The sequence below is a fragment of the Hipposideros armiger genome, unplaced genomic scaffold, assembly GCF_001890085.2.
Source record: "Hipposideros armiger isolate ML-2016 unplaced genomic scaffold, ASM189008v1 scaffold_67, whole genome shotgun sequence".
NCBI classification, from domain to species: domain Eukaryota; kingdom Metazoa; phylum Chordata; class Mammalia; order Chiroptera; family Hipposideridae; genus Hipposideros; species Hipposideros armiger.
The window spans coordinates 1,458,828-1,481,532 of record NW_017731417.1 but is presented as its reverse complement, the minus strand read 5'-3'; the positions used below and the strand labels follow the sequence as shown (position 1 = coordinate 1,481,532).

The 22,705-nt window shown below is 45.0% G+C and overlaps 1 protein-coding gene across 1 annotated transcript in view; it reads left to right on the top strand.

Annotated features, from left to right (window-relative positions):
* Positions 1-360: 360 nt before the first annotated feature.
* KCNK10 (potassium two pore domain channel subfamily K member 10) overlaps positions 361-22,705 on the top strand; it is a 133,557-nt gene continuing 111,212 nt past the window's right edge. The window contains exons 1-2 of the mRNA XM_019642290.1: positions 361-371; positions 1,604-1,697. Of these exons, the coding sequence (XP_019497835.1) occupies positions 1,616-1,697 (82 nt within the window). The 5' untranslated portion in view covers positions 361-371; positions 1,604-1,615. The remainder of the gene's footprint in view (positions 372-1,603; positions 1,698-22,705) is intronic.

The window sequence follows — 22,705 nt, the reverse complement described above, 5'->3', positions numbered from 1 at the left end:
CATTTGGGAAGCAGCTTGGCTCTTTAATTTTCCCGAGCCTCCTGCTCCATCTACCCCTCGTCAATCTTACTTTTCCTTTTAACCAGGGGGCTGCTTCCAGCCACCCCTCAACCGGTGCAGACACCCAAGCCGTCTCCAGTGCTGTCCTAAGCCAACATTTTCCACTTGTCTTTCTCTGGGGTTCCTCCACGAGCCAGTCCAAGGCTCCCCCATCCTTGGAAATTGTTTTGTTGGACTGCTCTACCGAGGCGTGTAAAGCTTGAGGACTTTATTATTATTTTGATTCTTTTCATTTCCTCCCCATCTGGGCAACGGAGCAATGAAATTTCCAATCGAGACTCCAAGAAAACAGGTGAACTGGGATCCTAAAGGTTGGTATTTCCCACTTTCGGCCGCCCTCGCCCTGTACCCATCTCCTGCGTGTGCGCGCTTCCGTGAGTGGAAGCACTCTTGCTCTTGGCCCCGTGTGTCCTGAGGCAGGAAAATGCGCCTGGGAACTGCAGAGCGGGTGGGAGGAGGCAGCGTGGGTTCCAAACCCAGAGAGTGCCTGTCATTATCGTATAATCATTGTCCCTCAAGGGTCTTTCAAAATGTAAAGATACACGAAACAGGCTGTTCGGCTTGAATTGCACCAAGTGTCGGTATTTGCTTTTGACTTTGAGTGTGCGAGTGTGTATGTGTGTGTGTCCTTTGTTTCTGGTGATCTTTGTCTCTCTGACAGATGGGTGGGGTGCCTCCCCCTGGACCCGGGGCTGCAGCTGCCTGCCCAGAGTGTCCTCACTGGGAAAGGTTTCCTGGCAGCAAGCGGGGCTCTTATCTGCAGCAACAATCCCTGGAGGGCATGCGGAATAATGGAGCCCGCAGGGCTTTCCGAGTCTTTGCTCAATCTTCTTACCAAACCAGGCAGCTAGTTTGGCTCCTACGGAGTATGGGGGCGGGGGAGGGGGGAGTAGTTTGTGAGAAGGGTGGGGCCGGCAAAGGCTGGGGAGGGGGCACACAGTGTGGCCACCTGAGCACTAGTGTCATTTACGAGCTCTTAAGAATGTTGGACAGTGTTCCCTCCGCGCAAAAGGAAGCAACTAAGACAGATGTGTGTGTGCCTAGCTTGGGCCACGTGTCTATAATTAGCATACAGATGCTAAGGCTCCCTCTGAGATCAGTATGGGAGCAGAATAAGTTGAAAGCTGGGGTCCCATTTTGACAAGAATGCTCTTTAGCATTTCTCTTATCTCATCTGAAGGCTGAGTCCAGCAAGAATACGCCTCTGTGTGCCTTGGGTTTGAAAAAAAATTTTTTTATTTGATTGGGGTCTTTTGATTTTTAGCATCAGTGGTTGTTGTTACTGGAGATGCTACTTGCATGCTTTTGTGTGTGTGTGTGTGTGTGTGTGTGTGTGTGTGTGTGTGTGTGTGTCTGTATGTTTAGTGTTATTTGAAGTGCATTTTTTTCTTTTCTCCACCCTGGAAAAGAGGCAACACACTCATTTATTAAGTAAATCTCTTATGAATTTACTGGGTATTGGAGAGTGAAGCAATATTGCCTATTTTCAACACTGAGGTTGTTACACCTTAAATACAACCCATGCCTTCTCCTTTGTCTCTAGATCTCTGGAAATATGGAAGTGTGCCTTGGCTGTTTTTTAAGTCTCTGCAAAACCTATTTATTGAATACCTACTACATACCAACCACTGTCCCAGGTACTGGAGATCCAGTCAGAATAACACAGACAAAAGCTCTGCCTTCTTGAAGTTTATAGTGAAGGAGGCAGACGTAAATCAATCATTGCACAGAGGCATGCATACACAGGGTTTTAAGAAAGTGTCTTATAGAAGAGATTGACAAAGATGTGGATGTGGGTCATCAGGGAAGGTAGTCAGAGACTGTATTGTGGGACTTGGAGGATATGTAAGGATTAACTGGCTAATGGGGAGGTGAACTGTTGCAGAAGAGGGAACAGCAAGTGCGAAGGCCCTGAGGCAGAAGGAGCGTGTGTATCAGAGGAACTGAAAGGAAGTTTCTATGGCTGGAGCAGAGAGCAAGGGGTTGTGTGTGGCTGGGGGACTTAAAGGGTCAGACCTCAGAGCCTCATGTTGTTGCAGGTAGGGTGAAATTGTGGGGTGCGGGAGGAGTATAATCTTTATCTTATATCACTGAAGGGTTTCAGGCTGAGGAGTGACATGATCTGAGCTACGTTTTAAAACAAGTGCTGTGTGGCTCTTGTGGATGTGAGGGACCAGATGCCATGGTGGCCTGGGCTAGGAATGGAGAAGTGAATGGAGTGGGGAGCTCTGAGGACACAAAAGCTAAAGGCTTTTAGTGAAGAGCTTGTCAAGATGGAGGAACTGGAATGACTGGGCCAGCGGCCAGAGCAGGAGCAGTGTTGAGGGGAAAGCTGGTGAGTTCTGTCTAGGACTTGCTGGGTGGGAGATGCCCTGTGTCAATCAAGACGTGTGTCAAGTGGTCAGTTATCTAAAGAGTCAGGTGGGGATATTCTAGGAACTCTGATGAGGGGGCTATGGGGCTGACTTTGTGATGTTTGCCTTGGATTTTATAATATATTTCTATATGATCATAATTCTGTACATTTATATCACAGTGATAGACACAAATGAATCTCACATGTTACATTGACACAGTGAAGAAGCATGTAAGTAGCATTTCCAGTCACAACCATTGGTGCTAAAAATGAGAAGACCCAATAAAAATAACAACATTTAATGAGCAATCATTGCATGCCAGGTGTTTTATGTACACTGTTTCATATACTCATTCTCATAATATTTATCTGAGGGTATAAGTGTTACTGTCCCCTTTTGACACTTGATTGCCATCAGGACACCACTGAGCTGCCTTCCAGTAAGGTGCTCTGACTCCATGCACAATTGTCCCTGAAGGAGGGGGTGACAATAGTCTTTCCTAGCCAGGGGGTGAAGGCGGAAGGAGTGGGGAGTGAGGGTGGCATTTCTCACACTTGTATAGAAGTATGTGCCAGGCACAGTATAGTGCTTTACATACATTAAATAAATAAGCTATTAATTAATTATTACTATTTAATTAGAAGATTAGTTGATTTAATCTTTTTTGTTTAATCTTGGGAAGAAGATACTATCTCAATTTTACAGTTGAGGGAATTAAGGAACAGAGGAGTTGAATAAATTGCCCAAGGCCACACAGATAGTAGATGGTAGGGTTGGACTAGAATATGGGCCCTTAAACACTTTTCCAGCATAACTCTTCAGTTACTCAGCTCTCCGGCTCTTGCCTTGGGAGGTCCCAAGCTCCGGGACTGGAGAAGCTTGTTGGGGAGAAAGAGAAGAAGAGGAAGGTAGAGAGGAAGAGGGTGGGGAGGAGTGAGGCAGTGAACCAGCCTTTACTACAATTCCTTTCTCCACTAGCCCTGTGGCCCGATAGCATCTCTCCTTCTTCCTGTGGTGGGCCAGTCACTGGCCACCCGACAGACTTTGGGTCTGTTCTTTGGAGGTTAGTGTTTACACAGACTGAGTGTGTTTAGCAGGGCAAAGGGGACAAAGGGGAACCTATCATTACACCAGAAAGGCGGGGGGACAGTTCACACTAAACAGTCTGTAGGATTTGGGTAGTGATAGACTTGAACCTTCAGGTAAAGGCCTCACAGGTTGTGGAAGGAAGTTGTAATTATGATGTTTTGCTTACAGCCCCATTACCTGACTATTTAATAGCACAACATGAAGGTGGGTTGAGAACAGATTGGTTATGATTGCACTTGTGTGAATGATGCAAAACACTGTCAAGAGGTTTAGGTGCAAAAATGAGACCTAGAGATAAAATGATTATTCTCTGGTGAGCTCTGGCCTTCCTCTATATTTGTAAAGCTAAGCCTTTAACAGATAGTTACTGTTTGTGTAGTACCTACACAAAAGAGATTGGCATGAAGTCTTGTCTTCCATAGTAAAACTTATGTGTGTTTTGAATCACTGGGATCTCTTGTTGATGATTTTCTGCTGAATACTGGGATTGGCTTGCTGCTTTTTATGCATATCAAGGGCTTTTAAAAAACCAATAAAATTAGCAAACAATATTCCTACAATTTGAGGCAAGCAGATCAATATGGCATAAAAAGCTCTGGATTTGGGAGCAAATGAATTGGTTTCTAGAATGAGTTGTGGCAATAATTAGCTGCGTGACTTTGGGCTGCTCACTTAGCCTCTCTGGGCTTCACTTTCCTCCCAAGTGCAAGGGGGCCATTGACATGGCCTCTTTGACTCTATCTCTAACTTCTCATCTTGATCTGAACTTTGGGCCACTTGGCTTCCTTTTGGTCCTCAAATCGGGCACACTTGTTCCTGTGTCAGAGCTTTTGCATTTGTACTTTCCATAGGTTAGTGCATGTTTGCATGGCTGACTCCTTTCCATCCTTTGAATCTCAGCTCAAACGTCAGCTCATTAGCAAAGGGTGTCCCTGTCCCATCTGAAGACCTCTCCTCTCCTTCCCCAGCCCTGCCACTTTCTGGCACTTGTCATGTTCTGAAACCATCTTACTTACTCATGTGTCACATTTGATGGCAGCATTCCTTGTTAGCATTTGAGCACCATGAGCAGGAACTTTCCCTGTCTTGTTCACTGTCATAACCCCAGTGCCCAGGAAAGTGCCAGACACAGAGTGGACACTCGATAACCTTTTGCTGAATGAATGGAAGGATGTGGGATGGATTGGAGAGGATCTCTAAGGCTTCATGCATGATGGAAATTCCAGGACTCTTCTAAGCTGCAAAGGCAAAGTACTAATAAGGAAAAGGGAAGGGTATCCCTAAGGAATGGGGTATCGGAAAGACACCAATATTCCCACTTCCTTGCGGGCTCCCCACTCTCTAAAGCCTCCAGCAGACCGTTTCTCTTCTGTTCTCCTGTTCACCAGGAGTGAAAAGACTGATGGGGAGTGATCGGGGTGGGTGGGGGAGCTAACAAAGATATGCGTGGTGTCCAATTAATAATTTGGTTCATATTGGCCATTGGTGTGTAGTTCTTTTTAGATACTTAAATCCACTTAAGAAAGAAGCGAAGTTCCAGAGCTGGAGCTGCTTTTTTGTTTTTGTTTTTGTTTTGTTTTAACTGCATTTTTAGTGCATGCTTTAACACAGAATTTCGGAGGGCCCTATATTGTACGTGGGTAGCACCTTTCAGTTTACAGAATGCTTTTGAAAAATTATATCACCTGTTCTTCAAACAGCCCTATTTTTGTTAGTATTGGAGTTTTAGATTTACTGATGGGAGTAGAAAGAGTAAATGACTTACTTGGGGGGGCCTAAGGCTGCAAACAGGCAGAACCGGGGCCAACTCAGGCCACTTGATGCTTACATCCAGGGCAATTTCTCTCAAGCTTCCTTCCCTTCCACCTTCTTTGTCCCTTCCACACTCTCCCATTCCTTCTTATCCAAAAGTGTATGCAGAGGTTTCTCTGGAAGATTTAGAGGAAAAAAGCTCTTGGTTGATCAGTGAGTCTTTAGTCGATGGCTGTTTTCTACAGGTTGTACTTGAACTGGCCACACTTCATCCCAGGAATTCCATGGAAGACTCTTGGCTCCCACTTTTCTCCTGGCTAAAAAGAGATTTCTATCTTTTGTGAATGTGAGCCATGCTCGGCTTGCAAGGTTGCTGGACCGCTATCTTTATTAATGTGTTTCCAAACTCATTTTTATAGCTTAGATCTTCTGGAAAGAAAATAATCTATTTTGATTTAATATCCAATTTGCAGGAGATCAGCTTTCCAAATGGGATTAACAATGTGCCCACATCACCACAATTATCCTCGAAAGTGAAGAGGAAAGATGTTCCAAAGATGGTCTGAGCCAAGATTTGGCTCAGGCCTTTTTTCCCAGCAGTGTCTAAGGGAGCGTCATCGTCCTTTTGCCAAGCTCAACGATCACTGGTTAGAATTAAACCTGGGTGGGTGGACTTTGTTATTCCATCCTGTTTCCAAAAACGTTTGTGCTTTGGCTCTGCATTAGTCAGATCAGACTTTTACAACAAAATACCATCGGCTGGGGGGGGGGGCTGAAACTACAGACGTTTCTTTTCTCACAGTTCTGGAGACTGGAAGTTCAAGATCCAGGGCTAGTAAGGTTGATGTCTGTGATGTCTGGTGAGGACTCTCTTCTTGGGTTACAGACGGCCGCCTTCACATGGTGGAAAGACATGCTGTGGTGTCCCTTCCTCTTCTTGAAGGGTGCCCGCCCTATTGACCAGAGCCTCACCTTCATGGACTCATTTAACCTTAATTATGACCTAAAAGCCCTATTTTTGACAGTCACATTGGGGGTTAAGGTTTCAATGTATGAATTTTGAGGGGACCTAATTCAGTCCATAGACGTCTCTATATGAGCATCATCTGAAATCAGATGCTTTTAAAAAATACAGTCCACATGTTGCCCCACATTGGAAAACTTCAACCACAACTGAAATGTGGTGCAAATGTATCTAATACAGGCATAGAGCTAGGGGCCGGCTGTTGGCAAGAAAAATGTTGTTTTGAGATAGTGGATTCTTTTTTACTTTTAGTCCATAGGGAATTAGAGAGACACAGTGTTTAATGATGAAACAGAATGAAACCGTTTTACAGATAGCCAATGAGGCGGTTTCAGTTTGGATAGCTCCCTTGGCTGAAGCAGCAAGGTGCATAAAAGTGACCATCTTTTGCCATCTTCAGATTCGTTTCAAAAGGACACACAAAGGATGATCCAGACAGAGTTAGAGTTGGTGAGGGGCTCAGCTCTGCATGATTTGGTTTTGGAATCTACCTCAATGTGGTGCCAGCACCAGGTTGGTTACACCCACCTGCCAGGTTTCTTATGGAGGAAAGAGGAAAAATGTTCAAAGTCCACCGGCCCAGTCTCAATTCTACCCAGCGATCATGGAGATTGGCAAAAGGATGACGAAGCTCCCCTGGACGCTGCTAGAAAAGAAGCCTGAGCCAGATCTTTTTTCTTTATGGAGGTCAAAGAGACCGTGTACTTTTGTACTCTGGTCCTAGTGGTACTCTCAGAAGAAACTCTACTGTTTATCTGTGTCAGGCTCAGTACTCTTACCCAGAATGGAGAAACAAAAACTTCACATTTACTTTCTAGAACATTTAAGTGTGGTTTGTAAACAAAGTTTGAGATTTTTTTTTCTCCTTCACAAATATCTGGAACTGAGTACTACGAATTGAAAATGAAAACTGACTTTCTAACCCTCCATTTAAGGTTGAGGTGGGGGGTCAGGGCTTGAACCATTGGCAAGGGAGGGGGTGGTCACAAGGGAATTGCACCCCTCTGCCTTCTCCATTCCCAGAGCCAGGGAGATGGGTTGGGATGGGCATAAAAGGTTGTATGGAGGAGCAGGAGGTAGGATTTCAGGGGATTCCAGCTTCTGTACTACCAACCATGTTGGTTGCATTACTTACCCTTTCCATGGAAGACATGTTGAAGCAGAGTGGAATGGTGGGAAAACATGGGATTTGGAGAGTTAGCCACTGTCGTGCATAAACGGTGTGATCAGGGAACCTTCCTAATTCCTCTCTCCCCCTTTTTCCCTTTCCTTCCTCCCTTCTTTGTTTCTTTCCTTCCTTTCTTCCTCCCCACGCCCCATTTCTTCAGAGTTCTGATCATCTCAATTTCTATCTCTTAGAACTGAGTATTATGAATTGAAAATGAAACCTGACTTTCTAATCTTAATTTTTTTCATTCAGTTACCCAATATAGAGTGGGAGTAGTGCCTGCAGTTAGAAAAGAGATGCTTGAAGAGACACTGCAGATTTGCTCAAGTGATGGAGAATCTGGAAGCCACAGTGACCTGTGCAGCATGGCCTAAAATGCCAACATTTGTAATTCTGACATATCAGCTGGTAACAATTTTACTACCAGAAAAATGAGTTTCTTATGTGCAAGAAGGCTTGTCAGTCTCCTAAATAATAACACATTAAATATTTTCACAGCATAAAGAGAAATAGCATAACTTACCAAATTTAATGTGATATGAGCCCGACAGTCTGAATAGAGATGCTCAGTATTAGGTATGATATTTGACAACTGAACATTCACTCACTTTTGTTATGTGAGACAAGATAACAGGTGCCGAACGTTTAAGAAAAATCAATGGAAGGAAAAGCTTAGAGATGAAAGGAGTCTATCCATTGACTTATTGTTTTTTTCTCTGCAAATTTGAGACAATCTATTGTTACCCATTTTAACTGTAAACCAGCCTGGGTCAGCACCGGGATTTACTGGTTGAGAATGTTGCTCTGGGCCAAATGCATTCATTTTTCATAGTGGAATTTGAGGCCATATGGGAAGTAGTTATGATAAATCTAGCCCAGCATATACATGCTTAAAATAACCTCATAGGAGTAAATGCATGTTATATTAATTTAACCAAGCCTGTAGGCAAGATGCCATGCTCTGTACAGCATAGGAGCTTAGAGTGGGAGGACCTGGGTTCTAGTGCTGGCTCTGCCACTCTTATGGAAAAGGAAAGAGTTGAGATATTGATTCCTAAGGTCCTTTCATGCCCTGATAGTCTTAGATTGCCTAGGTCCCAGTTTGAACTACATCACTTACTAGCAGCTGATTTGGGCAACTAGCTTCATTTCTCTGTGACTTGGTCTGTCATCTGTAAGGTGGAGCTGAGTCTATTATGTGGATGAAATGAAGTGATATATACAAAGCTCTCAGGAGCATCCTGAAGTGTCTCAAGGGGTCCATGAGTGGTGCCTGCATTATGTTATTATCATGGTTTCAGGGGCCCCTGTTCTGTGAAATCAGGGAAGTTCTCCAGCTGCAGCCTCTTAAGAAGCATCTGGTTTACTCTCCAGATCATCTGGGAGGGTGGCCTATAGCAGAACACCCTCTTCCTGGGACTCTGTTAGCATCCCCGTATTTTTATCCCAGGTTAGAAAAACCCAGGCTGTTCTGGTCCAACCAGAGAAAAAGCATGGATTGGAATCACAGTCCCTGACTCTCAGTTATTGCTCCACCAATTTCATTATCTGTGTGAACTGGGCAAGTCGCTTAATCTTAGCTGAGCCTTAGTGCTCTCCTCGGTAAAATGAAGATCACAGTAACACCTACTTTACAGTTGCTGAGATGATCAAACAAGATGATAAATGTGAACAACCTTTATAAACTGTGAAGTTCTAGATCAGCATTTCCCAAAATGTGTTACATGGGACACAGACTAGTGGGGTTTCATGGTCAAGTCACCTTGCAGGATGACGAATGCTCATTCCTTCCTGGAGTCTTCGTGCACAGCAGCTGGCTATTAGTTAGGTATTGCCAGGTAACAAATAACCCCAACATTCAGTGGCCTAAACCAATGATAAGTGTTCATTATCTCATAGTGTCTGTGGATCAGGAATTCGAAACAGCTCAGCTGGGTGGTCTGGGTAGGAGTCACTTGGTGGCTGTGGTCAGTTGTTAGCAGGGGCTGCTGTCATTTGATGTCTTGACTGAGAATGGGAGGTCTGCTTCTGACATGGCTTATTCATGTGACTTGCAAGTTGCAGCTGGTTGTTGGGGGGAAAGGCCTCATTTCCTGCCATTGTGGACCTTTCCACGGGCTGCCTGAGTGTCCTTACCAAATGGTGCCTGGCTTCCCCCATAATACGCCGTTTAAGAGAGAACAAAGTAGAACTGATAATACCTTTTATGACCTAACCTCAGAAATCACATGTTGTTACTACCATCACGTTCTTTTTTCCTCAGTTTTATGAGATACAATTGACATAGACATTGTATTAGTTTTCGGTGTGTGATGAATGATTTGACATTTGTAGCTTCTGTGAAATGATCACCAGGGTGTAGTTAACATCCATCACCTCACATAGTTACAATTTTTTTTTCTTGTGATGAGAACTTTTAAGATCTACTCTCTTAACAACTTTCAGATATACAACACAGTATTATCAACTATAGTCACCATGCTGTACATTACACCCCCTTGACTTATTTATCTTATACGTGCACGTTTGTAGCTTTTGACCTCCTTCACTCAGTTTGCTGACTCCTCACCCCCTGCTCTGGTAGCCACCAATCTATCCTGTTTCTATGAGATTGCTTATGTTAGAGTCCACATATAAGTGAGATCCTACAGTATTTGCCCTTCTCCATCTGACGTATTTCACTTAGCGTAATGCCCTCAAGGTCCATCTGTATTGTTGCAAATGGATTTACCACCACATTCTTTTTATTAGGTGAGAGTCACTAAGTTTAGTTCACACTTGGGGAAGTGGATGAGAGTAAGCTCCCTCTGAAAGGGAGGAATGTCACAGGATTTGAGGACAATTTCAATTCACCATAAACATTTTCCCCTTTTACTTGTCGAATACGTACAAAGTATCAGGCACTGTGCTAAGTGCTTTATAGTCAATGTCTCTTATAATCCTCTTTATAGCCAAAGAAACAGGTGAGGTTATTATCCCTTCCTTCTGAACCAAGAGGCTGAGGCCTGCAGAGCTTCAGCAGCTTTTCCAAAGTTACCTTGTGGCTCTGTGACTTGAGCCTGGGTGTCTGTTAAGCTGGAGTTCTCTTCTCCAGCGCGGCACTTCCCCTGATAATCCTGCAGCACAGGAACCTGCTGATTCTGTTTGACCCTGCATTTCCCACTTGCCTACAGAACCGTGGTTCACTGAATGCCGTTGCCACTCCCATTACCCACTGCTGGAAATGGTATTTTAGCAAGACAGTGATATGAGGAATATGAATATACGGTCTTCTAACATATCCCTTACCTACCAGTCCAAGCAGATTATTCAAACACAGAAAGCATCTATTGAACCTGTCTTGTGTGGGCACCATGCTACGTGTGGGTCTGTTAAACATTTGCCAACAAATGAACACACCAAATACTCTGTTTCTTCTCACTGTGAAATGAGAGGTTGAGTGTGACACCTCGCAGACCACTTCCTTTACGGAGTCCCCATTCTTTGACAGCCCCCTTCCTTTACAGATTCAGTGGCTAAAAACCCAACCTCCTTGGATAAAGCCTGAGGAGCAGGACATTCTTTAGGCTGAGCAGCAGAAATGTCAGGGTATGGGGCGTCTGCTGTGTGTCTGCAGCTGACCTTCTGTCTGAATGGCGTGACTGAAGCACCAGTCAGAATGTAGCCAAGATGGCCCCTGGGGGTGCGGCACACACACAGGCAAAGCCACTGGTGGAGGACCATGAGCACTCCCTGTCATATTTCCAGGAAACATTTTTTGACTACCTTGCTGCTTTTTCTGCGCATTCTGGAAGAGAAAACGATTTCCAGGAAGCAGGATGCATTTGATACCTTAGGGGTTTCCCATGCTTCCAAATGTTGCCTGCATGGCTTATTTCTGAGGTGATTTTATATTCTGAGGAAAGTTTTGGAGCTTTTGTGTCCTGGGTAGAGGAGGATGAATACATGGGCTTTGTTGAGTATGTCACCTACCCGCACAGCATGGCAACGAGAGGCCCTAGGACAGGGGGAGAGTGGGTTGAATGAGGCTGCCTGTGGTCTTCGTCACATTCTGGAGCCAACTCTCATGGCATCTGTAACCATAGTAACCAGGGGCTGAAAAATTCTCAGGCTGTAGATATGCCATTGCACCTACTTCTGGCTCTGTTGTTTTCCCCTCTATTCCTTCATACAGAAACTGTCCCCACTCCCTGAGCCCGTCTCCACCCCCTCCCCCCACACAGTGGCCAACTTTCTACGCGGGTCATTTAACTTCTGACTGACTCTTCATTTCCTGAGGCCCCATTTTCAGTTCCTGGATCCACACCTGGTTAATTTGACCCAGGCTAAGCCACACACATGTAATTTCCTCAGCGTTTCAAACTTTACTATGAAAAACTGGTCATAAGTCATGGAGTGTACACACTCTAGATTTAATTGTACCTATGAATAATGATGGTGGCTCATGGCACTCATTGTTTCGAATAACACTCCTCCTACACTTAGAGTCTGGTTCAGATTTTGACAGTTTTTGGATGTGTTATAAAAGAGCAGAGAAAACAAGTAAGGTGCAGTAACAGAGCACCTGTCTCTGGCCAGGAGACCTGGAGTTTGGTGTCATGGTGGCATGAGGGTGGGGAGGTGGGTGGCAGCATTATGAAGAAGTTTTGGTTTTTTTCCTGAGAACAGTGGGAAGGTACTGAATGGTTTGAAATAGGGAGACGATACCATCAGATTTGTATTTTAAAGACTATTTAAACCACTTGCAGAGTGAACGATTGATTCAGCAAATGTTTATGGAGGATACCTATGATGTGCCTTGTATGATGCTGGGGGTGAGACTCACCTGGGGGACTCTGTGTCTTCTTGTAGGAATCATAGGAATTTTTGGGAAACATTTAGGCAGGAAAAGAGCTTTTGTTGACATCTTTGGTTTACAACAACCAAGTCCAAACTTCTGGTTGCAAATGGGATGTGCATGTTAAAGCGATGGCCACCGCGTTTTCAATTTCTGTTAATTAAAATGAGCTTTCCCCTGGCTTTGTTACATGGCCCTTGATTCCATGATAATTTACATATCTGGAATCAACAAATCAATAAACCAGACACTATGGAGTGCCCATATTTTATTGTACTTCAGATACCTTTCAGAAACATTCCGCTATCAGTCCAGCATAATGAGCCTAATAAAAATTGTAGCACCCCTTCCATACCCACTGTCACTTTGTTCCCTGAGTGTCAGGAGGCATTGTGACATTTGGGTATTTCTGCTTTGACTATAAAGGGACCCCCTGCTAGTTGCATCCTTGTGGCCTCAGCTCAGAAATCAGTCCCCGAAGCCTGAATTAATGAGAGACTATGACGTGCTGATCCCTTTCCCGGGCAGGGTGAGAACACAACTTCTATAGTAGCATGAATGCCTGCTCATCAGGCAATAATCTCTGCATTCAGACTCAGTTCTAAAGACAGGCAGAGCCCCCAGCCATAGTGGGTGGGATTAAAGGAGCCTTGTAAACTCCTGTCTGTAACTGACCTACATCACTCTTTCCCATGACTACCAGATTGCCTAAAATCTACTGGTACCTCTACCCATCAACCTTTCATTCATGCCTGTGGCGATTCCATACACATTTATTGAGTGAGTGCCCACAGAAATAGGGCGAGGCACGAGACTCCTGAAAGAGACCTGGGCTTGCTACCCAGAGAAGTCATAGTCTAGCCACCAAGACAAGTGCATTAATGAGTATTAGAATACACCATGATCAATGTGCCGACAGAGTTGTGGACTAAAACATCTCCAGAATGCCTCTAGTTAAAATGCAAATATATTTCCTCTGGATGACATATGAACTCCCAATGACTCATTGGTATAACCAAGCCGAATCAAGAGGGAATGGGACTCAGGACCGAAATGTAGTGATGGGTTGGTGTAAGAGTGGAGAGGGGAACAGTCAAGAGCATGGAAGAGAGGCTTTGGGGAGGTGCCATGTAGGGAACAGACTGAGGGTCCTGGCTACTGATAGGATTGTGTGATGGGGCTGGGTGGGATGGAGGTGCCACAGGGGCAAGCAGCGGGCAGAAGGCATGGGGACAGAGGGGAGACTTTCCCTTGTGTACATGTCCAGTTCACATTAAACTCACTTGGAAAGGAAAGGATTGGAAAGGATTTTGAGACACCTAAACCCTCCAAGGCTTCTCAGAGGATAACACTGAAGTCTAGGGGGGTCATGTTACTTGCCTTTGCCCAGACAGCAGAGGGGACAGAGCCCGCCTTTGAGCCCTTTCCTGCTAACCTCCATTCAACATTGCGTCTCATGGTAATGCCAGCAGGTTCTGGGCCTGTTTTTCTCCCCTGCTTTCCTTTGGGAAGAATTAACAAAGAGCTATAGCTCTACTAGAGCCTAGAGCATATTGGTTCTTAGATTTTTAACTAAATCCTCCATAAGCCTATAACAAGTATGAATGTGAGAATATATTCAGTTTCTTGGAGAAGATGTCCATCCACTTCCTCAGTGAATAGTAGATGAGTGTCTTTTTTGTTCCTGGAGGCACTGCGATGAACAGCGCAGAGGCCCTGCCCCCCTGAAACCGACCACCTGGCCAGAGCTCAGTCTGTCTTGCAGGCACCCAGGTCAGCTTCCTCTGCACTTGAGAAATCTCTTTCAGGCACAAGTAAAGGGGTTTAAACAATGTCATAATAAGGGTGAAAACAAGGCCATTCTGATGCTGTATCGCTCTGGAAAAAATGTATAGTTCGGTAATTTAGTAGGAAATGAGTGTTGATCCTGCCAAAGGCACCAACATTCGGTTAGAAAAGTCAGTGATTGCAAAAGAGTCCTCAAAACCGCCTCGTTTGGATTGAAATTTTATTAAGAACCGTTGTTAATTAGGACTGCGTGGCTTATGTGTGTATCACTAGGATGTGACCCCCCCCCCGTGATGATGACGTGTAAATTAATCTCCAAGGAATTGCAAGAGGCCAAAATGTTAGGTACTTAACTTCTCTCTCCCTCACAGATGGGAACTTCCTGCTATACGTGATCCCCAAAGTGTCTAAATTTACATGTCTTCTGAATAGGGGGAAATTGGGGCTCCTGTTGGTTATGAGCCTGGCGGTCTCTTTGCTACATCTGGGCAGCTGGGACAGCCTGAGGTCAACAGTGATTCCAGGATGCCAGCCTGGGTCGTGGGGGCTTAAGGAGGCAGCCGCTGGTTGGATTGGCTGGAGTGTCCACTGTGAATCCAGGGAGCTGTGAGAGTATTGCCTGGAGTTTGAGGCATGGCTGGGGTGAGGAATCACTTTCACTGCTAAGGTTCTCAGCAGTGGCTGGGAGAGACCTGTAGGAACCAGCCTGCCAGCAGCTACCAGAGGTTTCTGCTCTATTTTAAGCTGGTCCTAGCTATTGAGGGAACCCTGCCCGGTGGTGCTGATGGTGCTAACAGTAGTCATGCTGCTGTGGAGATGAGGGGTGTGTGATGAGATGTGCAAGAGCTCAGGTGTGTCCCCAGTTCTGCCTCCCCCAAGCTACTGATCTTAGGTGTTGACTTCCCTTTCTGTGCCTGCTTCCCTCCTGAGAACAAGAAATGATCACAGTACCCATCCCCTAGGGGTTGTGAGACTCACATGAGACAACACACACAAAGAGCAGAGCACAGTGCTGAGCACATAGGAGGTGCCTAATAAATGATGATCATATTACTGGTAGCACTCATTTCCTGAGGGTCTGCATCAGGCACAGTACTCAGGGCTTCACACATCATAAGATAGAATTTATTCTTCATAGCAGCCTGAGTCATTTTGCTTGTTCTGTTGGGCTGTCGGAAAAGTCATGACGTAGTTTTGCAACGAAAAACAGAAAAAGTACGTCATGACTTTTCCGACAACCCAATAGTTACTAGCCGAACGTTCAGCCAAACATCCTAGATGCTCACGGCTTCCAAAGAACCTGTGTGTAATGAGGGCTCCAGATCTGTTTTTTAATGTTTTAAATGACAGCTTTATTAAGATATAACTTACATATCATAAGATTTACTCATCTAAAATATGTAATTCAGTGGTTTTTTACTATATTCAGAAAGTTGTGTAACCATTATCACTCTCCAATTTTATTTTATTTTTTTTATTTTTTTATTTTTTTTAAAGATTTTTTATTGGGGAATTGAGGGGATGGGAACAGTGCTGGGGAATTGGGGGAAGGGGAACAGACAAGTTGCTGTCATTTTTGTTCTTCAATCTAGTTGTGGAGGATGTTGCTTCTCTGGCCCAAGTTGGCACCGTCATTGCGCTCTTCCCTGGAGAGGCAGATCAGTCGCCGGCTTCTGGACGGCCCCTCACTGCGGCTGCTGGCCGCTCACGCTGGCTGCTGGCTACACACGGTAGCCCATGGCAACCCACTGCCACAGGGGCTGCAGCCTACGCCGTCNGAATGAGAATGGCGCTTAGGGCTGCAGTGCGGGACTTGGAAGACTAGGGTCCGTGTGGTACCAGATGATGATAAAGTGAAAAACGAAGTTACCATGAGAGCAGCAGCATTCATTTATCGAGTGTGCTACTATTGTTCATTTCAAACGAACTTTTATTTTTAGCTTTATTGAGGTGTAAAATTGGCAAATAAATTGTAATGTATTAAAACTGTATAGTGTGATGATTTGATGTACATACACATTGTGAAAGGATTCCCACTATTGAGTTAATTAACACATGTACCACCTCACAGTTACTTTTTGTGTGTGTGTGTGGGAAACTTAATTAAGTTCTACTCTCTTAGCAAATTTCAATTATGCAACATAGTCTTATCAACTGTCATCACCATGCTGTACATTAGGTCCTCAGACCTTATTCATCTTATAGCTGAAAGTTTATACCCTTTTACTAAGCTTTCCCTATTTCCTTCAGCCCCAGCCCCTCGCAACCACCATTCTACTATCTTTCTATGAATTCAATTCTTTTTCTTTAAAAAAAAGATTCCACATATGAGTGATACCATGCACTATTTGTCTTTCCTGATCTGACTTATGTCGCTAAGCATAATGCCCTCCAGGTTCATCCAGGTTGTCACAAATGGCAGGATTTCCTTCTCTTTTAAGGCTGAATAATATTCCACTATGTATATAATACAGACACACACATGTGTATCACATTTTCTTCATCCATCTGTTGAAGGACACTTCACTTGTTTCCATAACTTGGTTATTGTGAATAATGCTGCAATGAACTTGGGTGCAGGTTTGTCTTCAGGATAATGAGTTCATTTCCTTTGACTGTATCTAGAAGTGGGATTGCTGGATCATATGACAGTTCTTATTTTTACTTTCTTGAGGGACCTCCATGCTGTTTTCCATGGTGGCTGCACCAATTTACACTCCCGCCAGCAGTGCACAAGGGTTCCGTTTTCTCCACATCCTTGCCAGCATTTGTTATCTCTAGCCTTTTTGATAGTAGCCATGCTAACCGTGTGAGGTGCTACCTCCTGGTGGTTTTGAATTAAATGCACTGTGTTTAAAATAACTATCCTGCAAGATCGGTGTTCATTGAACATCATTGTTATCCTTGTTTCAGGTGTGAAATTGGGGCTCCGAGAGGGTAAGTGACTTGTCCAGCATCATGCACTTAGTAAGCGTCAGAACCAGGATTTAGGCTTTGGTTTCCGGAGCATCAAAGTCCATGCTGCATGACATCCAAAGTCTCAGAACATGCAGTGACTTTATGGTCAGTCATGAGAGGTCCCAGAAGCCAACCAGGGTCAGAGCAGTACATGGACAATTACATGTAGTAGCCTCAGAACCCAAAACTAGGGCCACTGAACAAAATTCCACCAATGTCTTGAGTACCTTCCCTGTGTGCTGCAGCCCAGGTGCTTGGGACTGGACCAGATTGGAAGGGGGGATACCCAGCAGGCCCACGGAAGTAGCTGGAAGCCTGCTGAGTTAAGTGCTGAGGTTCAAAAGTTTGTGCTTTACTCCAAATAACCCCCAAAGAGCAGAAGTGATATTGTCACTAAGATTCCAGAACTCAGTGATGGGTATTTTTATTTATTTATTTATTTATTTATTTATTTATTTATTTATTTATTNGAGAATGGCATCCTGATAAGAAGATGAGATACAGGCTTGATGAGCCCAATCCCAGCTGCGTGGAGCAGCTTCTGATTGTGCCACCTGACATCAGCTCTGTCAGCTGGGCAGTTGAGTGAACTGTCATTGTGGAACCAGGGCTGGGTAAGCTCTCTTCAAAGCCAGCTCACGTCAACGAGCATCTGCCAGGCACTACATGTTGCTCTTGTGGATATGACGGGGAGTGCAGTGTTTTGGGGAGGGATAAACCAGAAACCAAGAGATGGACCTGGGGGGAGGTACGGAGTAGAGCGAGGACCTCAGGAGAGATGCAATGAGCATATGCTTAGTGCTTACAGGAGGAAATGTTCATAGCCGGCTCTGGGGAAAAAGAAAGGCTTTCTGGAAGAAATGGCATTTCGGAGGGACTTTGAAGGATGGGACGATGTAAAAGGTAGTTCCAGTGGAGAGATGGGCATCGACAAGACACCAAAGAGGGAAACTGCTGAGGCATGTGTTGGAGAGAAGAGCAAGTTTCCGGGTGTCTTGTGGGAATGTGGGGCGATGAAGGTGGAAAAGGAGCTGGGATCTCAGACACTAGGCTGAGCGTGGATTTACTTCTAGAGGCGATCAGGAGCCGTTGAAGGCTATGACGTGTGACAAGTTGCACTTTATGAAACTAATAAACAGATAGGAATCAGAAGGAGGAGTGACTGCAAGCCAGAGACGATTAGGAAGAAACTGCAGTCATCAGGATGAGAAATAATGAGGTTCTGATAGAGGTCTGGGCTGGAGGGACCACTGGGGGACTGAAGAAGAAAGATCTAAATAGAGAGAGGGCCCATGCAGGGATCTGGGGATTAACCAGCCACCAGCATAGTAGAGTCAATCCTTCCCCTTAAATATGAGGAGGAGAGTGGTGTCACCCATGAGGTATGGAATATTGGGGAACATTGGTTGTATGCAGGGGAAAGGAAATATGGTTGCATTGCAGCCCAGGAGAAGGGGGAGGCGATGTCCTATAGGTAATTCTTCTCTGTGAAAGAACAGAAGCAGTCCATGCTCTGTGCATTCCTTCCGTTTTGTCTTACACAAATGATGTGTAAGTATACACAAGGATGAAGAGCTGTATCATTTCTGTGTGGACTTTCATGCTTGAGAGGCATTTAGATTGCACTGAAAATGGACATTATTGCCCTTGACTTGTACAAGGATGACATGTCCTGGGAAGCGGGCCCACAGTGTTCTGTGGAAAGTCATTTGAGCGACTCGTTTTTATCCGTGAAGTTGTCATTTCCCCTGCAACTTCTCTGCCCTGAGGGACACTTACATGACAGGATTCCTCTATTTTAACTCCTTGCTTTCTGCCTGAAAAGGATGTGACATCCAGTGACTGTGGACACAATTCTGCCTGTACACAGAGAAAAGTCTAATGTGAATAGACCTACGCAAACAGCAGAGGAAGGCTTAACAAGAGTGGGGTCCGGAATTCAACATTCCAGGGCGGAGTAGAGAGAAGGGTGACCCTCTGATAATGGTGGCGCCTGTCACTGGAAATGTTCCCAGAGGACCTTCTAAATTGATGCATCTCCAAAATCCAAATACAGTAAAACCTTAGATTGCGAGTAACTTGGTTTGNGCAGTGTCACTGGCCCTCATATGTGGGATCCGAACCCGGGCCCTCTGGCATCCCAAGCGAGTTCTTAACCATCGCGCCACTCGGCCGGCCCATCACTCTCCAATTTTAGAAAAATGTTATCATTCCAAAAAGAAACTCCATACCCATTTAAGCAGTCATTTTCCATTTTTCCTCATTTTCTCCCAGTCCTAGGCAACCACTAACCTACTATGGACATATCTATTTTGGACATTTCCTATGAATGGAATAATATATGTAACAGGTGGCTTTTTGTGATGGTTTCTTTCACTCTATTTTTCAATGAAAGTCTATCATCTGAGACAGACAGCATTAGGTCTTCCATTTTGAAGCTGAGGAAACCAAAGCTGATAGTGTGCGTGTAACTGCTCATGACCATTTCACTTGAAAGTGCTGTGGTTTGCACCCAGGGCTGTGTTGGCTCCAAGGCTGTTCTTTTTTCATCCACTTGCTGGCCTCTGATTGGGCCTCTGCATCTTGCTGAACACCATCTCTAGGTAGAAGGGTGTGTCCCACTAGGTGTGGATGCCCTGGGCCTCAGGCCTGCCCCTCTTCATTGTGGTGGTTGTCAGAGTCTCTCCTCACAGGACTCTGATATGCTCCATCACCCTCAGCAGGAGGATATGGTTTCATAACTATATACCTGCACGGTGGCCTCTGAGCCATGTGTTGGCCTGCCTAGTTCTTCTGTCTGTTTCTCAAGGATCATGACATGAACTGGGAAAATTATAGAAATGAAAATGAAGGGAGTAAGTATGCTTCCTGGGTTCAAAGCCCAGCAACCCAGTCGCTTGATGTGATGAAGGAAATGTCATCCTCCTTGCCTCATCTTCAATAGTAGATTGTAATTAAACGCTAAGAAGTGTAAGATGGCCCCCCTCTCCCAACCCCAGGGCTTTTCCTGAGACATGAGATTGAGTAGACATTCCTCAGTTGCTGTGACAGCATTAGGGGTGCTGGGCACCGGTCTTGGTGGAGGGGCAGGGCTAACACCAGCTGGCTCTTGGTGTTATGTTTCTCTGTTGTACGTTTGTCAGGGACCCACCTAGCCTATGATGGTGGGACAGCACATACTATGAAGTGCTTGTATTCTCTGTTTCCCAAAAGCTGCATCTGCCCTGCTGTGCTCTCACATGCTGTTCTAGACAGAAAGCCTCATTTGATTATTAGAAATGGAAATGAGCTTTGCATCTTCTACCAAAGAAGGAAAAGTACCTATGTACCTACATGTTCCTCTCGAAACACCATTAGACCTTGCTTTGACTGAAAACTTGTGGGAATTGGTCTTTGAGTGAGCCAATTAGCTGAAAGCACACGAAAACCCCAGGACTCAGGAAGCAATTAGATGTTTGTTTTGTAGTTTCTCATACAAATGGCCTTATTCCTGGCCTCCGTTTACATGAGATTTTCAGCGTCAGCCTTGGGTGATGTAGCAGACATGCCTATCCTTTTCCCTTTGCCCTTAAAACTTCAGTGCAAAGTGGCTGACTCCCAACTGCCAATGCTTGTCTGTTTTTCCTTTTTCCTGACCGAACCTACTTTGCTGCTCCCATGGAAGGCAGAGAATGCAGGGGAATTGGTGAACCCCGATAGCAGCCCTCACCCAATGACTGATGGGAGATGGTGTATAAATACCCCAGTTCGCTCAGCTTTGGGTGGGATAACTCAGGAATTGTTTTGTGTGGCGTCCCAGGTTCCCCAGAGGGAAAAGTTCCATTCTCCAACAGTAATAGCTAGCTTGATATCGTACCTTTTATTGGTTTTCTTGGCTGCCTTCCAATTCTTGTCTTTCTTTTCCACTCCCCTACTGGTGCTTTTTTCGCTTCCCAGACAACTACTGTGCTCGAGTCCTTATCTTAGGATCAGCTTCTAGGGGAACCCACATTGAGACATATGGTAAAGCCTTATGCTTCCGTTGCTTGTCAGCCCAATTCCCCAGCCAGCTAGCTTCGAGTGAGAGGATAGGGTACAGTGCCCCAGGACGCTTCCCAGACAGGCTAAGGACTCTCAGGGGACACAGTCTACAGCTAATCAGCAGCTTTCTTCCCATGACATCTTCAGCACAAATCCTGGTGCTGGTGAGTAATCCATAAAGCATGAAAAGAGAGGTTAAGGCTTGATGAGACTCATCTCAGCCTCATCAAACCATTTGTTTCCAGAATTCTCCCTCTGAGAAGATGGCAAAATGAAGTACAGTTGATTTTCGTTATTTGCATTGGTTACGGTCTTTAACGTGGTGGTGATTACCGACTTAGCGAATACCGAACCATTGCTTCTAGGGGAAATGCAAGGTTAGGTTCCTACAAGCCTCTAACTACCACGTTTTCATCAGCTGATCAATACCTAATCTTGTTTTTGTGTATTTGTACTTAAAGATGCCTTATTTAATATATGTTCTCAATTCATGGACATCGAACTCACGCCAACAGCACTGGAGCTCATGCCTGATGGAACTGACCTAGCACGCGTATTTTCACCGTAAGTCATCAGACGTGCACTTAGGAACGGTAGCTAGCACTTCAGCACTATGGTTGAGTGCAATTTTAAACAACGAAGTGACTGACAAGAAGCACAAAAATGTGACAAAGATGACAGTAGACCACGAAGAGGACACGCCTACAGTGTGACAGCCGCCACAAGAAGGCAGCGCGCTGCCCTGCTCGACCTCACCTGGGAACATGCGTGTTGCATGATTCAAATTTTTTTGCTGGTCTGCACATGTTTGCAAATGATGGTGAAAGTGCTGTGAGTATTGATTTGGGGGTTGCAGGTAAATTTGAGCAAGCAGGAGAATTTGTAAATGTGGAATGTATGAATGATAAAGGTAGACTCTCTTTTTCACCCCAGGACGTTAGGACCCCATTTCAATTCAGCATGTTTATTAAACACATGTGCCAGGCTCTGTGATGGAATCTGAGATGATAATTAGCTGCTCCCTGCCCTTAAGGAATTTCCAGTCCAGTGGCACAGAGAACAAAAGTTATGATACAAAACGGGATATGTACTCCCGATGAGAGAGAAACAATTCTATGGGCCTGTGAAGGAGGGAATTGAAAGTGCAGATGGTGGGGAGCTTCAGACAGGTCTTGAGAGATGTTTCACATTTGAGCATTTCATACATCACTGAAAAAAAGGAAATAATTGGTCAGAACAACCTCATTTCCCTCCCCCAAGTCTGAGGGACTACCTGTGTCTGTACTCATTTGCCTGCTTTTATTCCTCTATAGATGAAATGTGTCTGCTCCTAAGGCCGATCCCTCCACTCTCTTTCGGTCCTCCTCTCTTCTGAACCATCATTCTCTTCCTCACTACTTGAATATTGGTGCCACCAGCGTAAAAATGTGCTTCAGTACCTGCCATCATCCCCTTAACCCCACATCTCTCCCAGCCACCACCTATCCCCTTTGCAGCCTTCACAGCAAAATTGCTTGAAACAGTTGTCTGGAGTCAGGTTCCCATGTCCTCACCTCACTTTCTTTCTAACCCACCACCACTTTCCTGGGGCTACTCTAACTGGGATCACCAGTGGCCACTGCATCCCCTTTCTGGTTGTTTTTTGTTTTTTG